We start from the raw sequence: 15,347 nt of genomic DNA, 5'->3' as shown, positions 1-15,347 counted from the left end.
TTAATCCGTGATAATTTCCCGGGGCAGCACACTGGAGGACAGGAGTTAGCAGGCTTTTAGGTTCACAGTTTCATGTGAGTGCCCACTCCAAACCTTTCTGGGCCCACTCAAACCCAGTGAATCCTGATTTTCAATATGTCCCTTTGATGCTTACCAATTTTTAATACCTATAAAATATTCTGTATTCGTAAAGATCTCTGTGGGAAATAGTATGTGTCCCCAAAGTCCTATAAATAAATAAAAAGCAAGTCATACCAATTCTTCTAGTAAATGTTATCCAATCCTGCAAAGATGAACCCATAAGGAATATAATTCATGGAAACATGTATATTTATTATTTTATTATACAATGCACATTGCTTATTATTTATAGTTGTATTATTTATATTACAAAGTTCTAGATATGCCTGCATGATTGCCACTACAGTCTTTATTATAAATAAAGCCTTATTAAATTTTGGTACTCAAAAATCACAGCAAAAAATACCCTTTGGATTATTCTGACAACTCCCTGTTTTTTCAGGGTGCTGTTCCATATTGCCAGTAACGTCCGCTGCTTTGCGTTGTGGGACCAATACCTCAGCTTTCTCGGCTGTTGTGAATCTCCTGAAGCATTTTGGTTTTCATTGATATATGTGCTTGGTTCATCGTTAATTCAAAAGGGCTCAATGATCTCAGCAGCTCTTTTTGTGTGTGTGTAACCTTTCCTTTTAGTACATTGGTGGTTTTGTTTCTATAGTCCTTATCACCATACCAACCCTACTCCCCCTAAAAAAATTGGCTTGAATGATCTCTTACTAGACTTGTCTTGATTTATGTATGTATTCTAGGTCCAAAAGTCCTTAGATGCAAAGGTCAGGTGAACACTTCTTAAGAATTCTACCTTGTCAAGGAATTGTCTAAAAAATGAGTCACTTGTTACATTAACTAAAAATACGAAATCCCAGTGGGGCGTGTCAGTTGTTTCCCATATCCATGAGATTTAATCATTAATCATCCCATTCAGGTCATTTGGCCTTCCCTAGCACCCAGTCATACATGGTTTTGATTGCTCATAACTCCCCCTGAGATGAGAGCCAAGTGTGCTCGGATTCTCCCGACCTCCTCTCTCCTCTCCAGGGCTGGGTTGGAAGGAGCTCCCCTGCAGCCTGAAGCTCACAAGAGTTGTTCAGGGGATTTTAGCGAGCACAGAATTAGGCGGCAGCTGAATACAGACTGGTAGGTAAACAAGAGTACAAATGCTCTTCGTGTCAAAAAAACGGGCATTATACAAACCCTCCAATTATCTTCAGAGCACTTAGGAAAATCTAAAAAGAACAAAAATATATTCCCTGCCTGTGTATATAAAAATAAGAGTAATTAAAGGGGGGAGGGTGAAAAACAAGCAAAAAAAAAAAAAAGAAAAAGAAAAAAAAGCAAGCTGCCAGAATCCAGGGTGGTAAATGTGTTTTAAAAGTAAGACATCTAAGGAAGGGGACAGCTAAAAAATCAGGAGAATGGTGAACCTGTCTTTCCATAAATCAGAAGCCGCAGGCTGGTTTAAGACAGCGGTGGCTGACAGATTTGCTCTCTCGGAGGGAGAAAGGGTTGTTCAGGATAGAGGATGCCACTAGCTGTATGCGGGCCATCCATAACCTGAGGTTAGAAATGGGAAGGTTTCTAATCACAGGAGAAGTGCAGTCTTCAACTGAAAATAGCAGATGAGTACTTCATCCTTTTCTCTATATTTAAAGTTCATGATCAGTATATGAAAGCTACCTGGCACAGTTTTGATAAAGAAAGAACAGGCTTCTCGCCTCTGAGACCTCCTGCAGACTATAATGGCCTTAAAATGTTTAGGGTTCCCCCTCAAGTTGTGATGCATTTGAGAGGTTTTGGCTTAGTAAAGACCTTTCTATGTCTGGCACTTCTGATGAAAGCACACAGCCGTGTTTTGCAGTGTATACCCAGCCTGATTTGACTGGAAAATGAAGCTGTTGCCTCCTGGACAGATGAGGTCTTTAACTTCATTTTATTAACCCAGCACTTCATGGATAGTGACATTCACGTTAAGAGAAGTAAAGAATGGCTATTTGCTTGAGTTTATGAAATGAATCAGCGAACCACAAACACCACCAAGTTTCTACAACCGTCAGTTAAAACAGTTTTAATTAAGCCACCACATTTGAAAGGAGTGCCGCATACATTAGTATCACTTGAGAGTAATTGATGACTATTTGCAATAGCTTTCTCCCGAACATCTTAATTGTGTAACATGCTGGGTTTGCTTCCACCCCTCCCAGTATATTCAGAGCCAAGTTTATTTTACATTTGTGCTTTTTTGACAAGTTATGACAATGCTTATAAAAAAACCATAGAAAAGACTTAAGTTATGTTAAACTATTACCAAACCATCCTTCCTTTCATTAGGAAGGGTGTCCATTTTCTTACATCTTCTCTCCTCAGCTTTAGCTGTGCAAGGATTTCTCAGACTTGGGATTCTCCGCCGTGTTTTGAATTCACTAGAAAGTTAGGTACTATCATTACTCATGATACAGATAAGTCTACACAGTATTCCCCACCAGACGGTACTGTACAGAAAAGAAGAAGAAAAAAAAATTCTCTTCTTCAGCAAGAATCATAAATACAGTTGATTGTATGTGCCACGACTGAGCTTGTAACACAGTTCTGAAGTCTGCAGGTGTATAAAATAGAGGCCCGGAGGGGACCTTCAGAAGTCACCTGGCCATTCCAAAACAGGATCACATGCAATATACAGAATTATCAAATTTTAAAAGGTGTTACAAAACAGAAAGCTATACAATATACAACACAAGAAATAGCGGGCATTGGAAAAGCTTAGTTCTGAAGGAGTTTAGCTTTACAGTACGCTGGTTAATGCTTTATATATTCTGTTTTGTACATGTGCATGAATACATATACTCACACACTTACACTCTCCCAAGTACTGGGCTCACGATAGTGAGAAATAAGTCCCCAGCTGCTCGTTATATAGAGTAATGCATAGCATTTGCTTTCCACCCTGCCTGTACCCTGCCCAGAAATCTGAAGCTAAAAAGTCACTAGAGCTACTTCCCCCACACCTGGAAGAGGAGCTCCTCAAATGAGCCTCTTCCTCCTTCTTCCCCAGCTGAAGAAAGCTCTGACAAAGTTTATAGACCATAATTAAATCTGCTGTAAGCTGCTGCAGGTCCATGACCAAAAGAGACAGGCTCTGCCTCACTGGAATACTTATTTGGAATTGCTGGCTCCAGAAACACAAGCAAGGAGCCGGCCAGATTACTCCCTGAGACAGGTGTCTGTATGAAGTTTGCATACATAAATTGCTCACAGAACTGCTTTTCTATTTTTACCTGTTATTCCAGTGACTCACAAAGCATCACCAAGTTTACTAAACTTTGGAGTACCTACAGTGTGCTTTAGAAACTTTTGGAGGTTTTCAACACCGTATGCTAAGACTTCCCTCCAAAGCACAGCTGTTAATTAAAACACTGCAGTTTTAAAAAGGTAGACATAAAGAACGGTGTATGTTTCTACTCAAAGGTATTTTCTAAATCAGCATCCCTCAAATACCATGTAAAAGTGTATGTAGTTTAACATCTGAAAGTTTATTGATTCTCTCTGTGACAATGGATATTAAATTACGTGGGGCTCCATCGCAAGTCCTGCAGTGGACACAAAAACACCAGTAAGTGTTACATTAGCCACTGTTACACACAGCAGCTCCATGCTTTAGAGGAGATCTCCGTCCAACAGCAACAATTGGTGGAAAATAAAGTTTTATTTTCCTCTTAATTCAAATAGCTAATAGTCAACAATAGTCCAGTAACAGGAATGAGAAGAGATTCTTAGGCAGCAGGTGACTGCAATAGTCTCAGGGAAGCTCCTTCCTTGGGACTGACTTTGGTGGAAGACAAAGCATTCTTTGGAAGGTCGGGTTTTTTCTAGGTCCATTTAAGGCACTTTTGTCAGAGGTGAAAACAAAATAACTTGCAGGTCCCTCTAATGGGTTGTTTAAAATCTATCCTCTTCCTTTCTACACTTGAAACACTACATCTTTATTCATAAGCAAATGTTTGAATAAAATAAGGATGACTCAATTAGTTGGGAGGGGAACGAGCAAGTAAACCACCTAAAGAGAATCGACATGAGAATATGTAAATAATACTTTAGGTAAAAGCTATTTGCTTAAAGATGCCAATGTTTTTACTAATTTATCGCCAGGGTTAGTAAGAAATAGTCTGGAGAAATAAGGTGGTTTTTTTCAGTCTCCTATAATTGCACCGAATTTACATCAGAGGTGCTCCTCTGTTGTTTTGACAGTTGATTGTACTTGGATTCAATCTTTCAATTTAAGTATGGTGCTCTCTCTGGGGAGGAGTAGTAATAGGTAGGCTTGATATTTCCCAGGACTTCATCTTCCCAGTTGGGGAGGCAGCAGAAGAAGAAAGCACAACCTATGACAACAACAGTGCTGGCCCAACCAAAGCCATAGGCCCAGCTGAACATGTTATCTCCCATCAGTGGAATGTCTTCCGTGAATTTGACTGGGTAGATGACCAAGCCTATGATCTGGAATGCAGCTAGAGAGGGAAAGACAGAAAAAAAGAAAACCAGGAGTAAATGACCATTAATGTATTACATTTCCCACCAAAAAAAAAAAAAAAGATACCTGGAGTTAACTGCGTATCCTTTTAAGATGTGTAAAGATTAGTTTCAGTCCTACAATCAAATGTGCATTCTTACAGAGGTACATGACTTCTGGCCAAGGCAGATTCCCACGCCTATCTGGCTACGGCAGGTACAGCTGACATTGCCAGGCTGCTAAGGCACATACCTGCATGCCGTGACCAGTCCTGTCCTACCGCCAGGCACTGTGATCCCTGCGGAGCCGGTTACCTCCCGCTTCTATCATAGCCCCACCGCTCCTCCTGCCCTCGGGAAGGTGGGAAGCACCTGGGGCTCTCAGCTCCTGAGCCTCAGTATGTGACATGCACATCCAAAGGTGTTGGTTGCCCCTGTACTTTGCTTTTGGGAAGTGCTAACTGACAAAGGCCACTGGAGCTTCCCTAACCATTATCCTCTCAGAGAGTAAATGAACCTTCCCTTGTTCCCCATGAAAATGAGTCATAAACCAGACAAAAGAGAGATTATTTCATAAGGGAGGCTCCATCTAGCATGTTTTCCTGCTGATGCTTGTTTTACATCTAAAATAACCTTGTCTTTGTGCCCAGCCTTACCAACAACAAAGAGCAAGCCTCCAATTCCTCGCACAAAGTTGAAGCGGAGTATCTCAATCGAGAACGCGATGACTGCGAGGGCGAAACAGATGACCAGGATCACAAAGCCAACGAGGTATGTGGCAGCTGCTGCTCTCCCCCATCCTTGAAGAGAAAACAAGAAAGATGTTACACACAGCAGTGCACCGAACCGTACGTCATTGCAGGTCTTTGGGTTCCTTGAATCATTTTTTGTTGAAATCCTTTACTGCAAGAAGTATGCCCTATGTCAAAGCAATACTGGGTGTCTCCAAAGCGCACAGCTGCAGAGCGGAGAGGCACCGTCGTTGGCAGAGCAGCACAGAACTCTCTGCCTGCTAACTTCTCCAGCTGAAGAGAGGGATACAGCGCAGCATGGTAATGGAGGTAACACCTCCAAACTCCTTATCTGTAAGAGACCCACAGACATCTAAGCAGATAGAGCACACAGCCTCTGAGAATCTACTTTATCATTATCATTCCTGTCTGACATGCCAGTTTGCAAAACCACTTCCATGCACGGGGAAGTATGAGAGCAGACAAGAGGGTACCCACCACAGGAGATAACTGCTGGGAAGTAATAGTGCTCTCAGCATTCAGCTTCTTGCCTGTTTGTTTATGACAAGAATAAAGTATGTCGACCAAAATTAGCATGACCACAAAGAAACAGAGTTGGAACAGCTGAAGCAAGAGATGACAAAAAGAAAGCTGTTGAAGATAAATATCTGTTTACAGCTGAAAAGATTTTAGAAACAGCTAAAATGTAGCAGGTAGAGGAGAGAGAGCAGAGTCAGAGGTAGAGTGGAAGAGTCCTCTTGGAATCATTACTTTGACATTTGATGGGACAGGGTAGTGCAGACTCTTAGGTTCAAGCAACTGCAGGCTAGAGAGGCTCAGGCACGAAGCAAGTGGCCTTATCCCAGCACAGCAGCATGAGCACAGAGCTCACCCACCACAGGACAGACCCAGAGCGACAAAGGTAAGGAAACCTCCCAGAAAAACAGCTGGCAATCCTGCTTTCACAGTAACACAGGCTCGTGGAAAGGCCCTCATTACGGCCAGACCCTGTCCTCTTTAGAGACCAAGCAAGCAGTTCAGGTGAGCCCAATGCAAACAACAACAAGCAAAGGCGTTCCTGCCCTGAAGGCAGGATACCTGCCCACATGGGATAAACCATACCGGCTACTGCTTTGTTTTCCAGTCAGCTGTCATCACAGCTCACTTTCCACGTCTGCATAACGTGGGTCTCCACTTTCATACATTCAGACAGAGGTAGGGCCAGATCCCGAGCTCCCTCTAATGTAGGAATAAAGGGAGTGGCAAGATCTATGTCAGAATATTTTCCCAAAAAGTCTCACTTTCATCAGAGCTGTCTGTTCCAACACAGCTGAAGCAACCCTGGAGACACCCTCCTTTCAAAGTAGCCTCTGTTCTTTCTGTACAAAAACTAAGAGGAAAAAGATGGTGAGACAGAGAACCTTTTCCTAAAGAGTTAAAATCCTCCACCTTAACCCACCTACTCTACTAGTTGCATAAATGGGGAAAAATTAGTAATTTGAGACAGAGAAGGCAGTAAAACTATCTCAGACACTTCTACTACGTACATCAATTTACTCTCTGAAAGCAAAGCACTGATTTACAGCTATTTTCATTAGATCTACCTGAACTGGTTTTTTCTCCCTGTATTCCAATAGCAAAAGTGAAGTCCAGCAGCCATCTGTCAGCCAGATCTCAGCCCAAAAATCACAGAATGGTTCAGGCTGGAAGGGACCTTAAAGATCATCTAGTTCCAACCCCCCTGCCATGGGCAGGGACACCTCCCACTAGACCAGGCTGCTCAAAGCCCCATCCAGCCTGGCCTTGAACACTTCCAGGCATGGGGCATTGACAGCTTCCCTGTGCAACCTGAAATCCCCAACCACGACCACCTGAAGACAGTCATGCTGGCATAGACAGGGTAGAGAAAAGGGTTTTCTTTCACCTCTCCCTTCTTGGAGCTACTCAAGACAGCAAAAACTTTTCAAACTAGTTCTCCTTCAGCCAGTTGGGCATGTTTCGTACCCTTTCCCTAAGAGAGCATTGCAGGGTGAGGAGGGAGGGAGGACACACGATGAGCGTCTGGAGATTAAAGCTACGTCAGTGGTCTGATAAAATCTGCGTCCCTAACGCAGGTACTGGATGTTGTCTCCACAATAGGATTTATTTAGGGATAACTCATATAAAGGACTATTTAACCATTACACACAGCCAGCCCAGGAAAAGTGATTCAGACTAAATGACTTAAGAACGCTATTTATTGATATTTGTCCTATTAAGAAAATAAGCACAACAACAAGAAAAAACACTTAGTTATCAAAGAACCTTCCTTTTCAGATGCATTACATATGCTGGCACAGTGTAAGAAGCCAAGTCTGGCCTCTGCCTGATAAAATTTAGGTTGCAAACTCAAATACACCTGCAGGTTAGACACCCTGAGGTTTGGTGCAACACAAACATGACTGGAGGAGATACGAGTTGGAAAGCCCCCAGTGCTCTCTCTGCTATTTCCATATCCTCTGTGCCTACTTCAAAAGTGTAACAAGCTTTTGGATACAGGTCAGCCCCAGCTCTGCTCACAGTGATTTATTTTCTTGTCTCAGGCAACATGAAAACGACAACACATATAGCCGTAAGATGTTTTGTCAGGAAGATTAATAATCAAGCCCAGCTTTGTTTCAGGTCTTCAGAAACAGGGCAGTAGTAGGCACTGCCATTATGAAATTCAGTGGGGTTTGTGCTTGTGTGTGACAGAGATCAGTGCTGGTGACCCCATACCTTCCTCTTTTTCTCCTGCTGGATTATCTTCTCCAGCAGCAGTTATCAGTTGGTTGATACTGATAAGACTGAATCATAGCTGCTCTCCACAGCGCTGGATGGCTCTTACTCTGGGCTGGACTAGACAACAGTCATCGAGTGGCCAGCCTGCCACAGGAGCACTGGTGGGAGTCATGGGAAGAGCATCAAAAAGCTCTGGACTTGTGTATATATACACAATGTGAGAGAAATCTCAAAAAAATTAACCGCAAGCCTTTTAATAAGTGACTCATGGAAGAGGCTGGGGTGGGAGGCTGCACGCTCACCAAGCACAGGGTGCAGCCCTGGCACACTCCTTTCCCACAAAAACCATCGCAACCCCCGCCAACAGGGAGAGCTTTCAGCAGCGGGGATGAAATGGATGTTTCTCCATGCAGGATGCTCCTCATCCCCATACCTATCAAGTCAGGCTTTCCCAGCTCCTTTTCCGCTCAGAGACTCTGGAAAGCTGACTGAGCCCCCGCGGGCACCCAGCTCTCCTGTCTCCATCTGCAAGATCTTCTGCCTACGGCTCCAGACTGCCAGAAGGGAAGAGGTGGGGGTTTACACTCTCACTCTTTGCTGCCTTAACAGCTGGAAAGACCAGCTCACACTCAGAGAAAGACGGATTAGCCCCAGTTTCTAGCTGGTTTGTTCTCAGAAGTTCTTTGTAATCACAAGACATTTAGCCAGAATTTAGATTTTCCATAAAAACAGAAAATTCTCAGGTCCCTTCATTTGGCAGACAGAGTACTTCTTACTCAAAATGGGCATAAATATGATGTCTGTTTACGAAATCAAACAATAACGCCACAGTAATTTGGGGCTGCATAAATAAGACAGCAGAAAAGCAGAAGAACAATTGGAAGTATTAGCATTCCGCAGGTCTCTTGCCTCAAAGAAGAGTTCTTTGCATCTAATCAGCAGGAAAGTATTTATCAATTAGGTGGTGTTGAAAGAACATTAAAAAAACCAAACTGTTTGGGGGCTGAAGGTCTATAATTATTAGGAAGGACTAAGAGTTTTATTACATAGCTTGATTAATGATGTCTATGGAAAGGAACTAAGCTGCAAATGTTATCGTGCAAATAACTAGGAGGGGTTGGGATTATTTGAAGTTAATCATGAGCACCAGTAATACGATGAAATTAAAAAAAAAAAAAAGGCAACAGAGCCTTAGTGTTAGGTGTATTTCCTGATTGTACTTGGCCATGCCTCATCCTCACCAGGGAGGAGATGGAAGCTCTACAGGGTAGGATATTTAAATCTAGATTTCCCTTTAGAAATGAATAAAAGGACTGGGAAAATAGTCTAGCAGGAAAAAGAACTGCTACAGGATTTGAAGTAACAAACCTTTCCCATCTTTGTTCACTTACTTACAAAAGCAGAAGCTAGTTTGTTAGCTTGTGAATAACTGGAATCTTAGGGTAGAAGTTTTTACTGTGACGTGCACAGATGAGGCACATTTTTACACTGTAGTTATAACATTTTTCTATATATAAATGGCAGTAGCAATTCTTGTTTGGCCTTGAGAGCCCATTACATAGAATGCCCCAAAATATCTGCTTTTGTGGAGGAAACAAAGGAGTAGTGGACTTCTTAAGAGAGCACTGTCGGTAATATTTTCTCACTCCCAAAATGTGCAAACTTCCGTGGTAGCATGACTGCATACCCACCACAAGCAGAGGACAGCCCAGAATCAAAGCTTTGCTGGGAGGGCTGGTTGGGATTTAATACTGGGAATCACAGCTCTGTTTTGGCTTTAGGAGTGCAGGAAAATCAACTGCTATATTAACAAACTATTAAATAAAAGCCCACTAGTACAAACTTGGCTTCAGTCACTTGGCTCTGCCAGGAGTTCAGGAGAGGCACAAACCTATAAGTTCCCAATTTTTAGCATCTCTGGGTTGCTGTCAGTGGAAGCGTGCCTGACTGGGGGGCAGCAAAGCCCACCGGCAGGGACACCAGCCTCGCCTGCTCACTGGGATCTTTTACTGGGGAGATGCAGTAAGTGTTTTCCAGGTGTAGACAGGGACACCAACGGCTACACCTCTGCCATTAGCATTTTCCAAGTGCCAGCACTCAGATGACGCTAAGTTAGTTTGTCTCGAATACAGCCTGGCATCATAAATCAGATGGAAGCATGCCTGAAGAGAGGCATACTGAGAAGATAAGCGTACCTGTAACATTCCTCCTTTATTTACCTGGCCCCTCAGTGAAGTCGGCACAAGCACTCAGCTTCACCAATAGCCTGTGGTATCAAAGTCCATGCCTCTGGGGACACAGGTACAGTGGCACTGCCAGAGTGAAACATGATTCACAAAGGCTGGGCTCCCAGGTTCCACCTTCTTTTTTTTTTTTTCTTTGGCACCTACTAAGGATACAGATGAATGCTTCCTTTTTTCTAGGTCGGCTGTCTGTCGTATTCTTAATGAATACCAACTGGCTGTTAAGAATATAAGAAAGAGTTAACCTCCATGGGATCACCTTTACCTCACACCTACACGCCCATATTTTACAGTGGTAATTTGAAGGAGCCATTCAGAACTGAGAGGACACAGTCACCCGCAAATCTTGCTCCTAAACGTACAGCCCCATCACTATAAAGACAACCACCGTCTCCAGGTAACCACATTGCAAACAATCCTTGTCATATCTGATGGTTTACTGATATGTTTTAAACACACGGTCAACAGTTTAATCTTGCAATGGTCCAGACTAAGTCATCTTGAGTCATGTTACAGCGCAGTACAGCAGCTCCATGTTGCAACATTTTGATAATACACAGACGCTGCCAGCCAGGTACTTCCCAGATGCAAACCAGTATAGAGCTCTAAACAAAATCCCGGCCTCCCTACCAAATGACATGCCTCTCTTCTTTTTCCCTTTCCACTTCTTCCCTCTCATGTGGCATTTGCAAGGGTGCATTAAGAAGCAATGCAGTTTAGGAGACACTCCTATTTGCAAATCTTTGTTTGTCTGTTCCTGCCCCTTTCTCCCCATTTAAAATAAGTGACTCGGCTGCTTTTTCTCTTCCTCTTCTCAGTACATATGCCGCAGCTCAATTAAGAAGCTGTCTAATGGGGCTTTCTATTAATGGGGTTCCACTCTGAAGTTTTCATTTCATCAGGAGAGGGGCAGGATGGTTAATGCATGGTAGTTATTGTATGCAAAACACAAGTTATGCATCTCAATTAATTAACTTTTATTTTCCTGCAGCAGTGCTGTAAGTGCCTGCTAGGCATTTTTTCTTTTGTAAATGCCCTCACTTATTCAGGGCCTAATTGCATTAGCATAGAAAAAGGAAACAAAGTAAATCAAACCTGAACCCCTATGTTACATCCTGTCTGCAGATGTAAATAGTATTTGAGTAGACACTGGCATTGATGTAATGAAAATTAGAGAAGAGACAAAGTCAAGTTGGTCTAAATAAGCCAAGGATTTAAATAAATTTTGGTTTAAGTAAACCAAGGCTTAAATAAGCGAAGTCAAGGATATTGTTCCTCTTTGACAGCTTGTTAACTAGAAAAAACAGCAGAAAGTTGCCCCACAAGGCTGACACAAAGCACACACCCATCAGTACTCAGGGACATGAGAAGCGGTGTCATTACAGGAGAAACCAAATTGTAGCAGCTCTACTACATTAGCGCTTCTTCCCTGTGCAATGCAAATTTCAGCAACTCTGCATTAACTTTTCTTCTTTGTCTCATGGGGGAGATGTAGATTTTTGTCACGCTAGCCAGACTTCTTCCACCTACAGTAAGACCTGCAGTCTCACCTGGCTCAGAAATGAAGCCACTGCTCTTGCAATGCATTGAAGGTTTAGCTTACACACAAGTGTTGCAATGGAAAACTTCTGGAAATCAGTCGCTTGAGCGACAAGGGATCTGCCTGGGGCAGCAGTCCCAGCTCTCCCAGCTGAAACACGCCCTTCCAGCTTCCCAGTCCCCAAAGTACCCTTGTCCAGGATCTTAAGGCGGGTCTCCTTATTTGTCCAAAAGTATTTTGTTTGAGGGAAATGCAGATGTAAGCAGACCCACATGTTCTAGCAAAAAAAAAAAAAACCACCACCAAAAAGTCCCCCAAAAGCCCAGAAACAGGGAGTGTGCAGTAGGAATATTATGCTCGTGATGCCAGATACAGAAGCAGTTCAGCAAGTTAAAACAGAAGCCAAATTATCCCCTGATTTAGGCCCCAGTGCAACAGAGAGGTATATTCAGGAAACAGCATTTTTTCCATCTGCAAACCCACATCAGGCCATTTTAAACTACAGGTCGGGAGGGAACTGAATATCTAAATTCCCTTGGCCAGGCAGGGATTAAATTAAGGCGCTCTCTGCCTCCAGAGGGCTGGGGGAAGGCAGCTTTGCTACCATCCAGGTGGGGCTCTGTGTAGGAGGCCCTTCATGAAGGTTTCCACGTTCACCATACAACCAGTAAGGCCGCCAGTGCTGGCAAGTGCCGGGCCAGGCTGCTGGGACAACAGCCCGCAGGTCACTGCAAGGAAGTAAACTGGAGAGCTGAAGGGACTTGTGGTCAGTTGGCGCTCTTAGTTTCATTGTAAAATAACTTTAAAAAAAAAACAAAAACACAACACAAAACGCCCTGACTTCTCAGTGTTGTATCAATAAGAGAAGATTGCTCTGAAGCAGTCCAGACCTGTAATTCTTGGCTGGTTTAAGCCCTGAAACAGCGTTAGTCCTGGTTCTGCAAGGGAAACCTCATCCCAGAAAGCCACTGCTCCCCACCAGCGAGCCTGCTGCTTTACAGCTGCCGACCCTGGGTGCAGCGGGTGGCAGGGGCCGCAGTCCCATGGAGCACCGGCGGTGTCCCCGTGCTTACCGTAGTCCATGAGGGATTCGCAATTCCAGTTGAGGGCGTCCGGGGTCCGGGTGCAGCTCTCCCACAGCGACGCTTGGTGCACGTAGGGCTCGGACTCGGACTCCAGCCAGCCCCTGCCCGCCAGGGCGATGATGCCCATGATGATGGCCAGCCCCAGCAGCAGGGGCAGGAGCCACCTGCACCTCCAGCAGGCGAGGCCGCACACCACCATCCTGCCCGGCCGGCCAGGGGTTCGGGACGGGACGGGACGGGACGGGACGGGACGGGACGGGACGGGACGGGACGGGACGGGACGGGACGGGACGGGACGGGACGGGACACCCGGCGAGCTCGAGAGTGGCGGGTGCGGCGCGGCGGGGACGCTCCGCTGGGACGCGCGACTGCCTGCCGGCCGCTCCGAGCGGGCTTTTAAGGCGCCGGGGGAGGAGGGAGAGTCCCACCCACATTCCTCTGACTAAGCCTGGCGGCGGCCGCAACCGGTGGGAGCGGCGGAGAGGAGGGGAGAGGAGGCAACGGGCTCTGCCCCGGCCCCCCGCCAGCCCCGCGGACCCCCCGTCCCTTCACTCGTCCTACCCGGGCTCGGTTAACCCCATGCTGGCTGCCACCCTCCCGCCTCCCGACCCGCTTCTCCGGCGTGGCCCCGCCGCCGCCAAAATGTGACCACGGCAAAGAACTTTCGGGTCTGGCTTGGTTTCGCAAGCCCTGCCTTCTCCCGAGCGCTGGAGCTCATCTGTCTCCTCTCTGTGCGTTCGATAGACAGATCAGCTTGACCCAACATTCATAATCCTAACGGTGTTCGCCACTTCAGGCACCAAAAGCTTGTAACAAGTTGCTTGGCAGCTGAAACGGTCAATTTCTTGCCCGGTTTTTGGACAATTTTTAACGCAAATGAGAAGAAAGAAAGGTGTTATATGAGGATGGGAATGTGACTTTATTAACAAGGAAGCCATCACTTGTCTGGCATCAAGCTCAGCATTAAGCAAATGCACGTTTCCTAATGGCCAGCTAATGAGTGCTTGATTGCAATTGTGCTCTGGCTTCCAACCTGACTGTGCTGGACACAGTCCAGCAGTGGTACTTGGGACTCATACTCCTTGATCTTTCCCCATTCCATGTCTGGAACTACACTCCTGAGATGACCAAAATGAAGGCTTCCCCCCACCATATGACACAAATGAAAACCCAAAATTTTGGTCATGGGAGAAACACTTTTCCACAATAAGATCTACACACATCCCATCGCATCATCCCAGCGCAAACTCTCATCATACGAGCAGACACGTGCCTATCACAGGACTAGGGGTGCATGCATTTTGGGCACATAACTCACACACATTTGGGCAACTCTTGGAGCAGCTTCAAGGCCTCACAAAGAGGTCAGTAGGATGACAAATCTTTGAGGTCTGAAGGGATGAAAAAGAATAGCGGGTAGGTGGGATTACATGGGTTTCATGGAAGGAGGAGGCGTATGAGTTCTTATTGGACTGCATCAAATGGGATTTTGTCACAGCCGTGTCAAACATGATCAAACTGTGCCCAATGTGAGGAGGGATGGTCAACCTCACTTGCGTACTGATTGCTGGCAAATGCAAGGGAATGGACTGTGATGCTAAAATCAGAACAATAAGATGATACCACCATAGGCAAGTTGCAAAAATCTCAGGCAGGTTACCTCAAACCACGTAGAGTTTCACCAGCTCTGTCAACATCCTCCCTAAAGTTCCCACCAGAAGAATCTAGAAAGATGTTGTATGCATCTAAAAAGTATGTACTTGTATGTACTTGTTAATACAATGTGACTGAAAAATGGGATTGAGAAGTATTAAGTCTGACAATAATAAATAAAGTATACCATTTCTATTAAAAACTCGCTTTAAAAGATTATTTGCATATTTGATGCATAGCATGTGGCTTTTCAAAGAGTGCAAGTGAAAAGCTGTAGCTAAGAATTATTGTAACATTTCCTAAAAACTGAAAAAAAGGGTATTTTTAAGTTGATGCTTTTAAGAATTTCCATTTTTATATACTGTTGAGGGACTAGTTGCCATTTAACTGTCTCAAGGGTTTTTACTGGCAAGCAAATATTGGCTGGCAAAATAATGAATGGCCAGTTTTAAGATGTAATCTAGCTTTAAACGACCTATCTGGAAAAATTAATGGCCTGCATATTCCTGCATAGTAAATTGTATTGTGACAAGGTATCAATTTATTGTTTAATTATATATACACACATATGCATATATATATACTTTTACTGACAAATACTTTTTATTCACAACTCCCACTCTTCAGTTCTTGCTGCTGTTTCCTTACAATATCAATTTAAAGCATATCTACATTTGTATCATTCTTGAAACCTTGATTACAACTTGATTTGTCCTTCTCTAATCCAACCAGATCATCAGTACCACACTAC

General features: G+C 44.3%; 1 protein-coding gene across 1 annotated transcript; it reads right to left on the bottom strand.

Annotated features, from left to right (window-relative positions):
* Nucleotides 1-1,993: 1,993 nt before the first annotated feature.
* Nucleotides 1,994-13,303, bottom strand: PERP (p53 apoptosis effector related to PMP22). Its single transcript, XM_063329494.1, has 3 exons — nt 12,932-13,303; nt 5,241-5,384; nt 1,994-4,583 (listed from the first exon to the last, which is right to left on the bottom strand). The coding sequence occupies exons 1-3, from the start codon at nt 13,140-13,142 to the stop codon at nt 4,348-4,350; spliced, it is 591 nt and encodes a 196-aa protein (XP_063185564.1). The 5' UTR covers nt 13,143-13,303; the 3' UTR covers nt 1,994-4,347.
* Nucleotides 13,304-15,347: the final 2,044 nt, after the last annotated feature.

Source organism: Chroicocephalus ridibundus, chromosome 3 (assembly GCF_963924245.1).
Source record: "Chroicocephalus ridibundus chromosome 3, bChrRid1.1, whole genome shotgun sequence".
Taxonomy (NCBI): Eukaryota; Metazoa; Chordata; class Aves; order Charadriiformes; family Laridae; genus Chroicocephalus; species Chroicocephalus ridibundus.
This window is presented reverse-complemented; position numbering and strand designations above follow the sequence as displayed.